This window comes from Ictidomys tridecemlineatus, chromosome 6 (assembly GCF_052094955.1).
Source record: "Ictidomys tridecemlineatus isolate mIctTri1 chromosome 6, mIctTri1.hap1, whole genome shotgun sequence".
NCBI lineage: Eukaryota > Metazoa > Chordata > Mammalia > Rodentia > Sciuridae > Ictidomys > Ictidomys tridecemlineatus.
The window spans coordinates 67,849,695-67,866,104 of NC_135482.1; the positions used below are offsets into that span (position 1 = coordinate 67,849,695).

General features: G+C 38.3%; 1 protein-coding gene across 2 annotated transcripts; it reads left to right on the forward strand.

Moving 5' to 3' along the window:
• The first annotated feature begins 274 nt into the window (after window positions 1-274).
• Window positions 275-13,530, forward strand: Slc38a2 (solute carrier family 38 member 2). Of its 2 annotated transcripts, XM_005324857.3 has the most exons (16): window positions 275-641; window positions 1,761-1,959; window positions 2,267-2,348; window positions 2,485-2,600; window positions 5,276-5,349; window positions 5,469-5,561; window positions 5,686-5,767; window positions 7,183-7,265; window positions 7,651-7,709; window positions 7,796-7,963; window positions 8,192-8,271; window positions 8,374-8,474; window positions 9,021-9,145; window positions 9,283-9,427; window positions 9,553-9,650; window positions 10,554-13,530. In XM_005324857.3, exons 2-16 carry the CDS (start codon window positions 1,835-1,837, stop codon window positions 10,650-10,652), a joined length of 1,530 nt encoding a protein of 509 aa, XP_005324914.2. In that variant the 5' UTR covers window positions 275-641; window positions 1,761-1,834; the 3' UTR covers window positions 10,653-13,530. The 2 variants fall into 2 exon arrangements, with proteins under 2 accessions (XP_005324914.2, XP_040136710.2); XM_040280776.2 differs by lacking the exon at window positions 2,485-2,600.
• Window positions 13,531-16,410: the final 2,880 nt, after the last annotated feature.

The following is a 16,410-nucleotide window of genomic DNA, read 5'->3' on the forward strand; positions in this document are numbered from 1 at the left end:
TGGTGACTGGGACGGTAGGGAATTTGAAAAGAAGGCTCCTCAAAGACCCGGGATTAGGGCTGAAAAGAACAAGCGCAGAGAAGCACGCGGGGGACCTTTCCTGACTGTCCAGGAAGCTAAGAGTCGCTTTTTGCACTAGGGTCTGGGGCGCCGCGGGCTCCTGGCGGCCGCTGGGGGAAGCGCGCGGGCACGGGGGGCGAGGGTGGAGTCTCGGAGCTGGGCGGGCCGGGGGCGGAGCCCAGGTGGTGTTGATATACAAAGGCAGGCACCCCAGCGGCTGCGCCCCGCCCACTGACGTGTCCACGGGTTCCGCTATAACCCGCGGCTCGCAGGGTTGCTCTAGAGCCTTGCCACGCCGCCGCCCCGAGTGCCTTTGCCCGCACCGACGTCCGCAGCCGACCACGCGATCCCGCACACTCGCGCCTTTCCCTAGACACGGCGGACGCCGGAGGATTGGGGCGGCAATTTGCCATTTCCTTTTTAAATTAAAATTCTTTTTTCCTGCCTGTTATCGGGTTTGGGGGTATTTTTTTTTATTTCCTGGTTTTCTTTTATTTTTTTTACGATTTTTGTTTGACTGAGACAAACCCGCCGAAGACGTTTGCGTGAGGTTTGCGGACCCAGGAGCGGAGACCACCGAGGTACAGCGCGCGGGGAGCGTCTGTGCTAAAGGGCGCGGGGCCCCGAGCGGGGTGGGGGAGGGGCGCCCGGGAGGGGTCGGGGCGGGAAGGCGGCGCGGGGGCAGTTCCCTCTGGGCTAGAGCGGGCTTCTTCACTCGGCTGGGTCTGCCGCCCGAGAGTCGCTAACCTCAGGGCAGTCAAGGAAGGGGCGAGAGGCCAGGGCCGCGTGCCTGCCCGGCGCGGAGCCGCATCTTCCCGTTAGGGGGATGGGAGCCCTCCGGGCCCGCGGCTCCGCTGCGGCAAGTCTTGTGACTGATTTGCAGTCATAAAAATAATTGAGTCCAGGGGTCCAAGAATCCAGGGCTGGCGGAAGTAGGCTCGGGCTTTTATTATATCAGGAGCCAAGGTTGGGGAAGCAGGACCGGGAAGGTTTGACAATCGAGGATCGATATTGCATCAGTTCCTTTCCGGGCATAGGAGGGGCAGGGCCGGGCGAAGCGCCGGCGGGCCGAATGCCTGTGAACGGGTGTGCTTGAGGGCACGGTGTGCGCGTGTAAACAAACCCTCCGCGCGTCCGGGGCTGGGCCTTCGCCCCTTTTTGTGAGAGGAGAATCAGTGTCAGCCCTGAACGCTTGCCTTTGGGAAGCTTGCTAGCTGCCACAGAAACATTACCCTCTCTGGGGGTCTCGGGTCTGTAAGGGACGGATTACGTGGTATTGTTGTTCCACATGCTGAAAAAGGAGCCGTGCGCCTGGGTTGGCTGCACGTTAGGCAGTGCCTGGGCGGAATGAGTGTCTCGTATGCCTGTGCAAACTGGGGCGGCTGGAGGAAGGCAAACAGACCCCCTCGCCACCCTCGCCCCGGCTTAGACTCGTGACAGTGGAGAAGGTGAAATACTAAAATCTGCTAGCGAAGGGGCCTCTGCGGGTGCAGTGCTGTAGTGGGATCATCTTTGTTCTCGGCGGCTCTGCCGTCTGTACTTTTCCGCCCCTCGGCGCGCCCCCGCCCCTCGCGCTCGGCTGGTACTTTTCCACTCGCCTGGACTGGGATGAATCAGCCGCGCTGCACCGCCTGGCGGCGTCACGTGATCGGGTGGCGGGCGGGCGCTGCAGTGTTGACGCGCCGCCTTTACCTTCTCAGGCAGCCTTGCGGGGCCGGTGCACCGCCAAGGACAAAAGGAACCCAGAGCTGCTCTGCGCACCAGATTCCTCCTGATGCTCACCATGAAGAAAGCCGAGATGGGAAGGTTCAATATTTCCCCGGATGAAGACAGCAGCAGCTACAGTTCCAACAGCGATTTCAACTACTCCTATCCCACCAAGCAAGCTGCTCTGAAAAGGTGGGAGAAGTTGTGCACTTTAAAAAAACAAAAACAAAAACCTGTACAGGTCTGGGAGTTACCTCGGACTCTGCTTTTGTTGCTTTAATTTACTGTAGCATTTGGAGAGTGCAGAAACTCATATGAGTTACCCAGTTGCCTTATTGCAATGACAGTATCCTGTGAAAGTCCTATCTTGTGTTGTCTCCCTATTAATGTTTATGTATTAAGGCGTTCTGGCAAAAGGACGGGAACTACTTTATATTAAAGCAGACTGGTGTATAATTTATATGTCTTACATTTATGTATGCATATTTTTTTTTTGCAGTCATTACGCAGATGTAGATCCTGAAAACCAGAACTTTTTACTTGAATCAAATCTGGGGAAGAAGAAGTATGAAACAGACTTTGTAAGTTAAAAAATAATTTATCTGTGGCTTAATGGAGTAAAAGAATAGTTTTAGATTTCAAATCTAACTTGCCCAAACCTGGTTTTCTCCATTTAATTATTGTTATATGTTTGGTTATCGTTTTCCCTTTATGTAGCATCCAGGTACTACTTCCTTTGGAATGTCAGTATTTAATCTGAGCAATGCGATTGTGGGCAGTGGAATCCTTGGGCTTTCTTATGCCATGGCTAATACTGGAATTGCTCTTTTTATGTAAGTATGTGTAAGTAGTGAATCTGCCATACAGGGCAGTTAATACGATAATAAGACATGTTTTGGCTCCAGAAATCAAATTTACAGTTTAAATAATTGACTTAAAAATTAGTTTTTTCAAGTTAAAAGTATATAAAATCTTTATTATTCTACATATTGCACAAAACCAAGAAAGCCTTTTAGGTAGAAAAAATAGGGCACCCCTCTTGAACTGACAAATTTAGCATAAAGTTTAGCATATACTGGATAATAAAAAAGAATTGATAAATCCAGAGTGGACGCAATTTCTGTTCTGGTAAAAGGAGAAGTCAAAAATATTTGACTTCTCCATATCAGCTTGAAAAATGGACAAGGTCTCCCCAAGGACTTGGGGCCCCTTAAATGCATAAGGAAAAAGAAAATTCTAAACATGTAAGGTGTGGTGATATTTACCTGGCCTGCAGCATGTTTGTTTTAGGATAAGTGAGTCATAATCTTCTGGTTGCTGAAAAGCGATTCATATGTGTGGAGGGGTTTTTTTCTCCTTTTTTCAATGTTTGTTTTTCCAGATCTTTACCATTGCATGCTGTGGCAAAAATGAATACATATACCTGTTTTTAAATAGTTTTCCTCCCTAATTACCCAGTTAGAATTGGTCAGTCTTATGCTTTTCACCATAAATCCCTGGATAGAATTTTGGAGGTAAGAAAACTTTAGAGAAGACCATTATTTAGGCATCTTTACCCTGGAAATATGGTAGAAAAATATCAACTGTATTTCCAGGAAAATACCTGACTAATGTACATGCAGGTTTGAGCATGTATTTTTCAATGTTTGGTTCATAACCATAAAGTATCTGTTGACTCCTAGCTAAAGCAGTTGCTATGGAGGAGCCCACTACTTAATATTTTCATTGTATTAGGTGAGGTAACCATACATACATACATAACAAACATTCCTTTGTGACAAATACGTTTTAGTTAACTAACTGGTACCTTACACTCAAGCTCTTATTTTCCCCAGCATGATGGAATATTCGTGAAAAGAAAAGCAGACTTTTGCAAAGCTCTGCTTTGTGAAACTCCATAGTGTGGTTAAACTGGTTTGGGGAACCAGAAGCTAGGATTCATAGGACATGCTTTATTAGAACGAGACATTAAAGATCTCCTGCTAAGGTGAAGGACCAGGAATTTACATAGACGGGATCCTATAATTTCAAAGTTTTTAGTGGGAAATTTGAATAGTTAAATATCTGAAACCCTTCCTAGCTCTTAGTATTAAACTGGAAGCAATTTTAAAATGCTACTGACGTTGGTTATAGTGCAAAAAAATTAAATGAGATAAAATGGCAACTCTTTCCGAAGTGAAAGGAAAAGTCTGATGTTACCCTTGCACTTTTGGATTGCTCCTATTTCAATAGAAGTTTACATGTTTGATTAACCTTTATAATAAGTGGCTAAATTATATCAAGATTGTTTGAGTTATTACTTGCCAGTATTTCCATCATATTCAGTGGTATAGAGGTAAGTGGGCCAAAAGCCACAAGATGGTTCACTTAACTCTATAGCTGACCTTTTTAACTGGAATCAGTCTTGAAGTTGAATGTGGCCTCTAAGGAGATGAAGTCCTTTTATCTTTCATTGTTACTTTGTTTTGTTTTTAACTAAACCAACATCTTTTCTCCAGTTAGAAGTGAAGCTAGTAGTGTCACCTTAAATTTCTGGTGTTAGAATTGCCATTTCCTACATTTAATTCCTAGACATCAATTTCTTTGCCAGCACCTTACATCTACATCATACTGTGTGCAGTTTGCCCATACAGAACAAAATTCACATGACCATTGTCTTTGCAGGGTTTTCTATGAGTTTCCTTGATTTTCGTTGTTGTTATTGTTGTTCATTTGTTTCTTAAAAATAAAAATCCTATCCGGCTTGGGTGAAAGGAAAGTGTAGCTGGGATGAGAGAAAACTTGTATTCTATTTTTTTTTTTCCCCCTCATCAAAGTGAAAAGTTTAAGGGAAAGGATAGTTTAGACTGTCAAACTTGATGGCCTGCTTGTTCTAGCATAGGCATAGCTTGTATTCCTCACCTTGAGGTACAGTTTATTATATCTTCATGGTCATTAGTTCTCTGATTCATGCCCAGTTGTTAGTAAAGTTTGTAGTGCCTGACACTTAAAATGTTAGTTTCATTTCCCCTTTCCCATTCCTCTCCTTATCTACACAGTCCATGTGGTCTCAAGACCTTTCCTGAACCTGTCTCAATTGGATTTCACCAAAAAAAAAAAAAAAAAACAAACTCATAGGTGGGGCTTAATGATAAATTTTACTGACATTTTATAGAAAAAGGGAACCATTAAGACACAGACATGGCAGACATCTAATTTTTATAGTGCCAAAATCAGAATGCTCCACTGGGAAGTTTTTCCAGCATCTCCTGCTGCAGTTGGTACAGGGTGTACATCCTTGCTCTTAACCATAGTTACTATGGAACTAGCATCTGAAACATCTTGTTATGAATTTTTATTGTCTGTCAAGAGGTGAAATTGACATTCCGGTTAGCAGAAAAGGGGACGCCAATTCTTGGGAACATATTGGCACAAACAAGATATGCTCCGTATTTAAAAAACCGAAAAGCATTATCTTTAAGATAGCCCTGCTTGTTTATAACCTTGTACCTTCTCCTTCTTTCAACAGAATTCTTTTGATATTTGTGTCAATATTTTCCCTATATTCTGTTCATCTCCTTTTGAAGACTGCCAATGAAGGAGGTAAGGAAGGAAACATCCCTTGATTTTTTTTTTTTTCCCCTAAAATAATTTATACCTATCATGATTTTCTTTTTAAAAGGGGCTTGCTCATGATCCATCCTGTTTTATTCAAATTGTAGGGTCTTTGTTATATGAACAGTTGGGACATAAGGCATTTGGACTGGTTGGAAAGCTTGCAGCCTCTGGGTCAATTACAATGCAGAACATTGGAGGTAAGTTTTAAAAGGTGATATGGATAGACGTTTAGCTCATTGTGTAGCACAATGGTGACACATGAGTTTTCGTGTCACATGCCACATTTTGCACTTGTAATGGTATAATTTTGTTTTCCTCCAGCTATGTCAAGCTACCTCTTCATAGTGAAATATGAGTTACCTTTGGTGATCCAGGCATTAATGAACATTGAAGATACAACTGGGTAGGTGCTAAGTAAGGTTACTCCTAAGAAACAATTATAGTCTAAAATGGCTAAACAATTACATTCTAAAATGGTTAGATACATTTGACCCAAGTTGGATATAAAATGATTATTAGTAAATTAGCCATAAAATGCTCCTGATGAAACTGATCAAGAAGCCCCCTATAAACTGATTTGAACTTTTGAAAATGAAAGGCCAAAGATAGTAGCTAGTTTTGTAATTCTGGATACCTATATCTAATCTGTGTGTAAAAACAGGTTTTCTAGAAGTTTCTCTTTATATTCACATTTGAGAAGTTATTATATAATATGGACCCCAGCTTTGAGTTACATTAAAAGTCAGTCTTAAACCTTACTGCTTAAAGCAGGATATCAAAAAATATATGACCACATAGTAGGAACCTTTTTCTTCTTACAAGGTTATTCATCCCAGTGAACTAGCAGGTTTTTACCTGAAGTAAACACAGAAAGGCTCATTTACTTCCCAACTTACAGGCAGCATATTACCTCAAAATAGAGAGGTATGGTTATCTTTGGTGTGGCTTTAGAAATGTAATATGATAAACTGATCTTTAAATATTAGTTGTCTGTGGGGTCCTTGTTGCCAAAGTGAGAAGAACGGAATTTATAAGCAGTTAAGAGCTTTGAAAATAGCGATTTAAAGAAAGGTATAGTTCTTAATTAACTAAAAAGGAAAAAACATAATTGTAGAAGTCTTAGGGGATATACGTAAAACTTTTTTGTGTCCTGTAAGTTCAGAAAGGATCTTTTGACTACTTTGGGAGTCAAGGTGGGTCAAGGTGTTAACAACACATTGATAATCAGGAACAAGTACTGGTTTGGAGAATTAGATTTGGGCCTCCCCCACCCCCTCTTGTTTTAGGTTTTGGCTTGGCTTTTGGTTTTGCCTGTGCATTTTAATCTAAGTATAAAAACTTGTTGAAATGTTGAATAAGTGTATTTGCTAACAAATGTCTTTAAAAAAAAAAATACAGCTTGTTGTAAAATGTACTTGTTTCCAGCATTAGAAATTACAGGCTAAAGCTATAACAAAGTTGGTGTACAATTTTTCTAAAAGTGCTTAAAGATTAGCTTACTGGCTTCACAAAGCAGCTTTGTGTTCCGTATGTTAGTATCAAGCCTTCAAGAAGCATTTTATGTTATGAATCAACTGGCAGCCTTCCTAGAGCAAATAGAGGGACAAAAGTTAGACTGTTTTATACCCTATTTCTAACCTGAGTGAATATTCATCTAGCATACAAAGTTAAAAAGTTATTTCTGTCTTTAATAAGGGATACTTTTTCCAAAACTTTTTTTTCCTGTGTTTATTTTTAAGGTATTTCTGTAGAGTCCTCTGACAAGATGTGTACATTCTGTAGCTGGTTTTGACCTTGCTTCTCTTTTTTTTAATTCAGATTGTGGTATCTGAATGGTGACTATTTGGTTCTGCTGGTGTCATTGGTGCTCATTCTTCCTTTGTCACTGCTAAGAAATTTAGGTGAGCAAATCTGTTTCTAAAGAAAATTGAAATGGTTTTCTTTGCTAGAATTTATGAAAGCTGAAAGGCCCTGAACCCCTATATTAATTGTAGCATGCATGACCTATAGTTATTTAAAATCTTAGTAGGATGGCTCCCAAAGAGTCAGAATATTTCATTGACATAACTGATGTCTTGTCCCTTATAACAGTAATGCACAATAATTGTTTAATGATTTTTATTATAACAAGTATATGTCATAGTATATTAGAATTAGAAATTTAATACTGTTATCCACTACACTTTTTAGTGTCTCAAGTCTTCCCATAAGAATTGACTTACATTTGCCCTGCAGAGCCCTATTTTATTAAACTAGGTTTTTAGGTTTTTTTCTTATCTCTTACAGGATATTTGGGATATACCAGTGGCCTTTCCTTATTGTGTATGGTGTTCTTTCTGATTGTGGTAGGTATGGTTTTTCTTCAGAGAATATTGGTTATAACCTCTGTCTCATTGTTCAGCTTAACAAAGGCAAAATAATATATTTTCAGGTGATTTGCAAGAAATTTCAGATTCCTTGTCCTATGGAAGCTGCTTTGATAATTAATGAAACAGTAAACAGCACCCTAACAGAGCCAACAACTTTCATACCTAATTTGATGTTTAACATGACTGAAGTTGACTCTTGCAGACCACATTATTTTATCTTCAACTCACAGGTAACTTAATTCCTAAAGTAAAAGAAGGGTGGGAAATTAGTCCTTCTTAGAAAGCATTCAATTAGCTACTGAGTTGTGAAGAAAATATGGGTTTATTTCTTAATAGATTAAGAAATGAAATAATCGTGTGGTGCTAAATAATGGGGAGATTTAGAAGTTAGGATATTGTTCACACTGGATAGGCAGTCTCACATCAGGATATTAAATAAGCTTTTACATGTTTTTCAGACTGTATATGCTGTGCCAATTCTGACATTTTCATTTGTCTGTCATCCTGCTGTTCTTCCCATCTATGAGGAGCTGAAAGGGTGAGTCCTTTGCTTTTATATAAATTTACTGTGAAAATATTAAACAATGGTTTGTAACTGTTGCTAAAATACACGTTTGCATTTTCTTTTAAATTTACATAGCCGCAGCCGGAGAAGAATGATGAATGTGTCCAAGATTTCATTTTTTGCTATGTTTCTTATGTATCTGCTTGCTGCCCTCTTTGGATACCTGACATTTTATGGTAAATAATGCCTAACTTGAGGGGAAAAGACTAATTTATTGTACTAAGCTGATATTTTTCTGTGTGTAGTTTTATCACCTAAAAAGTTCAGACTGGTTTGTAATCTTTCATAGTTGAGATGAAAGTTGAATTTAGAGTTTAGAATTTCCTATAGTGTATTACAGTAATTTTTAGAATCCAGGTTTGAACAACATTAGTCATTTTTATGGCAGGTTTTTATGATATTCTTATCTGCTGTCTGCTTCTTCTCCCGTCACCTTTAAACTGTATAACAGACAAACTAAGCCAAACCATGGGATTTAGCTATTTAGCTCCTGTTGTTTTTAATGCAGGTCATGTGGCTAAATCTCTACTTGGTATTTAGAAAAACTCTCCTTCAATGTTATTTTAATTGCATTAGCCATAATTCCAAATTAATCTTATTAGCCTCTTATTCGTTTTGTGAGTAGCTAATAATTTTAGTACAGATTTCACCATAAGTTAGGTTTTCTACTTGATCTTCAGAGAAAACAGCACACTAAAAGCTTTTTTGATCTTTCCCCACAGAACATGTGGAGTCAGAATTGCTTCATACCTATTCTACTGTTATGGGAACTGATATTCTTCTTCTCATTGTTCGTTTGGCTGTGCTGGTGGCCGTCACCCTGACTGTACCAGTAGTTATTTTCCCAGTAAGTAATCAATTGCCTTTTGAGTAGGCATGTATTTTTAGACAGGAACATTTGTAAGATGTTCAGATATATTCACTATTACTTGGGATTTTTTTATTTTTGCATTAATTAAAGCTGGATTTATTTTTTTTTTTCAGATCCGGAGTTCTGTAACACACTTGTTATGTGCAACAAAAGATTTCAGTTGGTGGCGTCATAGCCTTATTACAGTGTCTATCTTGGCATTTACCAATTTGCTTGTTATCTTTGTCCCAACTATTAGGGATATCTTTGGTTTTATTGGTAAGTATTTTAAAGTATCAAAGTTGATTCAAATGGAATTTGAATTTAACATCCCTGAAGGGATGTTAAGACTTAAAAAATATGACTCATTGAATTCTAAAGAAATGGTAAATATTCTTTTACAGGTGCGTCTGCAGCTGCTATGTTGATTTTTATTCTTCCATCTGCCTTCTATATCAAGTTGGTGAAGAAAGAATCTATGAAGTCTGTACAAAAGATTGGGGTGAGTGAAAGATGATAGCTGTAAAAACTAACAACTTTTTTTAACATCAGAGATTCCCCCAGTTGATTTTAGCTTTACTTTCTCAGCCATCATAGTTATTTCTAGTAAGCATTTCAGTAAATAATACAACTTGACAGAAGTTTGGGGAGGGGAGTAAAAAGATAATTTGCCATCTCACAGATACTCAATTTGATTAGAAGAGAGTAGATATTTTAGAGATAGGAATAAAGAATAGCGTAAAGACACCCGATTTTTAGCACCCATTCGTGATTGTTGTGTAATAGGTGCTTAAAGGGACATTGAGTATATAAAGAGAAAAGGCTGAGGTGTTTAGTTGAATGAAACTGTCTTTAAAGCAAAGCTCAGTAGGGCCAAAGTGTTGACCATTGTATACTTGAGATGTAGTGATAACTGACTACTAAGAGCATGATAGGTATTGTGGTTCTGGAACTAGAATCCTGGTCAGTTTAGGGAAAAAAATTGCTTCTCAATATTTTCCATTACCATTCTGGTCTGGAATTGTTTATGCACCAACAACTGTCAGCTTGTTTTATTCAAAATTGGATAGTGACAATGGTGAGATTGAGTAGACTTAACTCATCTCTTGAAAGATTTCTGTCTTTGACTTAGGCTGCATCTATCTGAAGTATTTTATTCAGCAGTAAAATGTCCTTTTTGTTTGAGACAAAAAAATGAAAAAGTATAATTCAGGAAGCTTTATAAGTATAGTCATTTTATACTAAAAATAACCCCTTGATCACAGAAAATAGTTTATATTTAACAAAGCAAAACTAGTATAGAACATTATACAGATGTAACTTTAGTAAGCATGAACCTAAATTAAAGGTAAGGAATGTTTAGCATATGTGTTGCTTGCTGATTAGTTTTCTCTGCTCATTGCAGGCTCTGTTTTTCCTGATCAGTGGCATAGTGGTGATGATCGGAAGCATGGTCTTGATTGTTTTGGATTGGGTACACAATGCTCCTGGAGGTGGCCATTAATTGATACCACTTAAACTCGAATAGTCCATCTGAAGCCAGTGTTGAGTCAACTCAACTACTATGAAATTTCACCTGATGTTTTCAGTTTTCACTTCCTTTTTAAGTGCAGATTCCTCGCTGGTTCTTCTGAATGCAGAATAAGTGAACTTTTTTTCTTTACTTTTTCTTTTTCTATTTTAAAGAAACTTATCTGTATGTTAGGAATGGATATTAACAACAAAACCACGAGTCTCGGGTTAAGGGAAGTGACAATTTTATTCCATTCCAGAGAATGGACGAACTCTTTAACTTTTATCAAGCCACATGTTTGGCTGTGTCATTGTTTAACTTGGATATTTTATGATTTTACTTGAATGTGCCTAATGGAACCATTCGATGTGAGAAACAATTATTTACAGCAAAGTATTGAAAATAACCATTGAGAAAACACTATTATTTTTTGTACCAAAAATACTTAAAGACCTCAGAAGCACTATTTTACTTTTAAGGAATTGCTTTTTTTTTAACTTTGTCCAGAAACAGTTGTCAATGAATTCCGTAAAATAATTTCATTGGTATTTAAAAATTAATATTAGTATTATGAAATGATTTGCCTTTTTTGTAGGCATTATAAGCCAAATACTTTTTTACCCAAAATAATTTTTAAGCATAAATGATGTTATGAAAAATTGTACCATGAATTAGGAAGCATTGTTTTTTCCATTCAAACTTCACCTTACATATAGGATGATTGATTGATTGTTGCTACACCAAATCAGATGAACCCTGTTCATCATTTTTCTTCTCTCCCAAATAATGTGGTTCATTCAGACTTAAATTTTTAAGTCTTCAGCCTATTAGAATGGAAGATAATGTAGATATTTCTATGGGAAATAAAATAGCTAATTTTGAGGTACCAAATAGTGCAATTGGGTAAAACAGGGTTTATTCAGTTGCATCTGTCTCCAGAGTTGTATTGACAGCTCTGGGTCTCTTTTTGGGCCAGCCCTTTTTTGACATTGCTTCCAGCAGTGAAAAATGGGCACTTGATGGCAATAGGCCAGAACTATTCTATCCAGAGAGTACAACTTTTCAAAATGCTCATCTACTGGAAGTGTGATTTACTTGACTTTGTATGGCTTAGTTGTATTCATGTTTTGTCTTGTAGTAGAGGTCTAATCCATAGGTTACACCGATATTTGATATGATATAAGTTCTCTTCATATAGGCCACTGGGTTTCTCTTGCAGTAAGCTTTTTAAAAATTTGTTTGCACTGGATTGTCATCTCAATCTTATATAATGTAAAATTACTTGTTTACATCCAAAACATGATTAGCTAGGAAAAACAGTGCAACCTAATTGTACGTAGTTGTTTTGGTCCAACTGCATGTTCACCCTTCCATTTCAATTCCAGTTAGAGGTGAAAACATTATTTTGTAACTTGGCTTTAAGAGCACATTTATTGTACGATACGGTGTATGGTGAATATATTATTAAATAATGTGGTACTTTGCTCATCAGGCATAATGTCTAAAATCTAACATACATAATTCCATTAAGTGGTTGAGGGAAGCAAATAATGGAATCATCAATTGGTTATCTGGCTCTAAAGTTTTCTTTTGAACTAAACATTTTTTGAGTTTTACACAAGAGCCAGAAATGTGGCAGACATGGTTTTTGTTACATGTTCTTGTATTATATGTGACTAATTTATAGGCAATGTGTCTGTGATTAAAGACCCTCACGGAACTGGAAGACGTCTTGTAGTGCTACGTTGGGTGAAGTCCATTTTTGTTTTCTACAAAGATAAAATAATTAGGGACCATCTAGAAATAGAAAGGCAGTGAGAAGACAAATTGCACAGCACTGCTTTCACTTAATTGGCTTTGGGCACTCCATTTGAATTCAGAACCTCACCTGTATTTGAGACCAAAAATTGGCACTTCTGCTTGAGTTCCAAGTACGGAGTTGCTTTCTACGTTCACCACCTTCTATGTAGAAGAAAGTACCTTGGCATCCCGGAAAGAATGGAAGAAAAGAATCCTCTTCTCACAGCAGATCAATGTTGGAGAGGTTCCTCCCTAATTCTCATTGGTTAAGGTTCAAAATCAATTCCTAGGATAAATTCAATTGCATGGTTTTCTTGGAGCTATCTTGTCTGCCTTGAGGTTCCTAAACAGTGAATTCCCATTAATGAGCAGTCTTCAGTATTAAAACCACTGTCTTGTCACCTCATTTTGCATTACTGTCTTCCATGGATGTTTCAGTTATAACTGCAATGTTATTTATAGAACAGCATTAATCCATTAAAGCTAACCTATTTTTCAATATTTATGATAATCTATGTACATACATTGTCTGTTCATATGTATTTGTAAATAGGTTGTATATAATATGTCAGTATTGGGTCTTGGGTTCACATGTATATATTCCTGTAAGTTTCTTAACTGCATTTTGATGAATTCACATTATGTATAAGTCCCCAAAGTACCTGTACAGAGAATTCAATATAAAAGAAAGACTCAAGTTGTGTACAAATACTAAACATTTAAAATACTTGTTTAAACTGTATTTGCAATAAACTGGTTGGACATCAAATTTTTTTCATGAAAACTTGGTGCAAGTTCAGATCTTTATTTAAATTTTAAATAAAGCCTAAATTTTCAAAATGCAGTAGTTATCAAAATGTGATAGTGTAATGAAATCAAATGTGATCTAGTATAATGAAAGACCTTTGAGAACCTGGGTGCATTGACATTGTATATTAGTGTAAATATCCCCATTGTACTGTTAGAGGCCAACAATTCCAGTGTGGTTTGTTGGCAAGGAGTGCTACACCGTTTCAATGAAACAATGTATGTTTTAACTGAACTAAAATAAATACATGCTTAATCCTGAGTGGTAGTGTTTTTCCTTTGAAGTAATGGGATTAGCAGCATTTTGTAAACACTTAGCAGTTGGTGAGTGTCGTTATGTGTTAGTGATTATAATGAACAGAAAAAAGTTCCAAAGTTTACAAACTAAGAATGAAAAGACAAGCTGGGAAGATGCTAAAAGGAATCAAAAGCACCCAGACTTCACCCTGCTGATGGAATAAGTAGGCCAAAAATTCATCAGAAACCATAAGAGTAATTGTTTCCCATATGTGCCTGTATGTTCTGAATGTACAGGTGTGGCTGGAGTAAAGCCCAGGACCCAGTTTGTATTCAATTTCAGGAAGCCCCTAATGCAGGTACAATAAAGGACCACTGAGGCCTGGAAATATTAGTTTGGTGAATTGGTCATGAAAGGAAGCATTGATTGACAAGCTGATAGTATCAAGTAACAGCACAGAATTGCAAAGGGTGGCCAAGAAACTATCAGGTGTGGCCTATTGATGGCCTTAAAAGGTTGAGGCTTATAAAATGAAATACTAAAAGGAAATACAGGAAAGCACGTGTGCTTGGGGATGGATCTGAAGACAAATCTCCAAGAAACTAATTTAGTAATGATGGCAAAGGAGAAGGGGTTGTGATTAGTAAGGGCAGCAGAATTTGCAACAAATCTGAATAGAAAAGGACCTGTGGAGTTTTCAGGTATTCAAGCACCCACCACGTTGGGCAAGCGTGCCTAACAGAATCCATTCACTTCAAATTATGCTAATTTTAAGATATTATTTTAAAATAATACCAAAAACAAACCAGAATGCCAATTTATTAATCCAAAAATAGAAATATATCTGATCGGTAGACCTACTCCAAATGAAAATTTCCCTAGCCAGGAAACCAACTATTCCCATCAGGTTTCTGAAGCCTGAGGAATATTTGAGGAACGCGTCTAAATAGAGAACCAAAGCTGATCGTCTTGATTTGTAAATATTCCTACCTGGAGAGTTGGCTTAAACTTCTGATAACAAAATAAAACCAGTGAAAATTAGCTTAAGTAAATATGGCAGATGGAGAGAACTTAAAATAGAGATTGGAATGCCTCAGAAAATTAAAAGATGAATGGGCTCCTAAAAGTTGAAAACTATTCGCCCTAGAGACCTCAGATATCAAAGCTGTGTGCAGCTTTATTGTAGAGCTGTGCAATTCAATTCTGAGCTTTCAATTTCTTCAGTTCAGTTTCTCCAGATAAACCAATTGGTCAGTAATGAGTCAAGTATTCACCCTGATCTCTTCCGTATAATTACTAAATGAATACGTTCTCTTTTATTTCCTACAGAACAGGTGAAAAGAGGCTCACACTTTTAAACAAGAATTTACTAAGTACTTGTGATATAAAAACAGCATGTGATTTAATGGTTTACTCACCTTCTGCAAGAGACCTAAACAGGAAAGTCTTTCTTGCCTCACCTATGTCTGCCTCCGGGTGGCAGAAGCCATCTTTAATCTCAACCACCCAAATGATTTTGTGGCAGTGAAACCCCTTCTTTTCAAATCCTAGTCAAATCGCAGTAGGCAATGCGTCAGTCTCATAATCTGAATGTCCCCCACATTTGTGAGGAAAGAGTTAACACCATAAGTCTGATCGTTAACCCTTGGCCAATTCCTAGGAACATGGCCATCAGAATGTTCTTTATGTTAGTGACTGATGATGTTGTTATATTCACCAGGAGCAATGGACCATGCCATACCAGTTTGTCAGGTTGCTTTACACAAACACCAAGATTAATGTGCACCTGGTTTTATTGTTGGGGTCCTGACTTTTGGTGGCCTAGGATATTTGCATAGCAGGATAAGCCTCTGTGATCAGTTTCCCACCCCCACTCTATAAATAAAGTCTTGGCCTCTAAGACTCATTTGGTCTTCTTTCGGACAGAGGTTTCACCCACGTCTCTGTAGTTCACTACCAGAAAAAGCTTTCCTATGTGGTCTCAGGCAAAGAAGATATTGGAATCCTGGGCTGGACACCTTTGGCTTCCACTGTTAATATCTTTTTTCCTGTTGCTTTTGTTCTGTGTTATTTCCTATAAAAAGTCTTAGCAGTTGATGTCACCATCATTGAGTCTTGGGATTCCTTCATCAGTAAATGAAATATGTATTTTCGTTCTCTCTCTCTCTCTCTCTCTCTCTCTCTCTCTCTCTCTCTCTCTGTCTTCTCTATAACATCAGTTTACAATATTCATTCTCTTCTTTTCCAGGAAGGATTTTTTTTTCTCAGTGAAATCCTCAAAGCCTTATGAAATAAAGAAATAAACTTTACTCAACAATGTCTGGGGGTTGGGAGGGTAAGACAGCAAAGGTGAGTTTTACATTGCATGCACTATTCATAAAGTCCCATTTGACATGTTCCCCCAGCCATGCAGTGACCTGGAATTTCTACCTGCCCTTTCTCCCACACCACACACAGTCTATTCTCATAAGTAGCCCAAGTTTATCTTCAAACTTGCCTATTCTCAGGAAAACAAAAGCTTTGAAGTTGTCATCAGGATTTACCTTCCTGAGATGATGCTTTACTGTCCATGTGTTTTTATTTCCATTCTGCCCTTGAAGATCTGACTCCTATACCCACCCTTTTTAAGTGACTTCTCTAAGTATCTTTTCTAACCACTTACAATACTTACATTGAAAGGAATTCTGGTAAATTCAATTTTGTCATCTGATTATAATGAACATATCTAAAGCAGATAGAACCCACTCTATAATTTAGATAGAAGCAGAGCTTTACTGGTTGAAATAGGGTCATGGGTGAGGTCTAAAGACTGAGAGCTCAACCTCCCAACCTCCTTCCATAATGGCCCATAGGTGCTGCCTTAACCTAGGGCCCTACCGAATGTGACTTGAAAAACATGTCTCT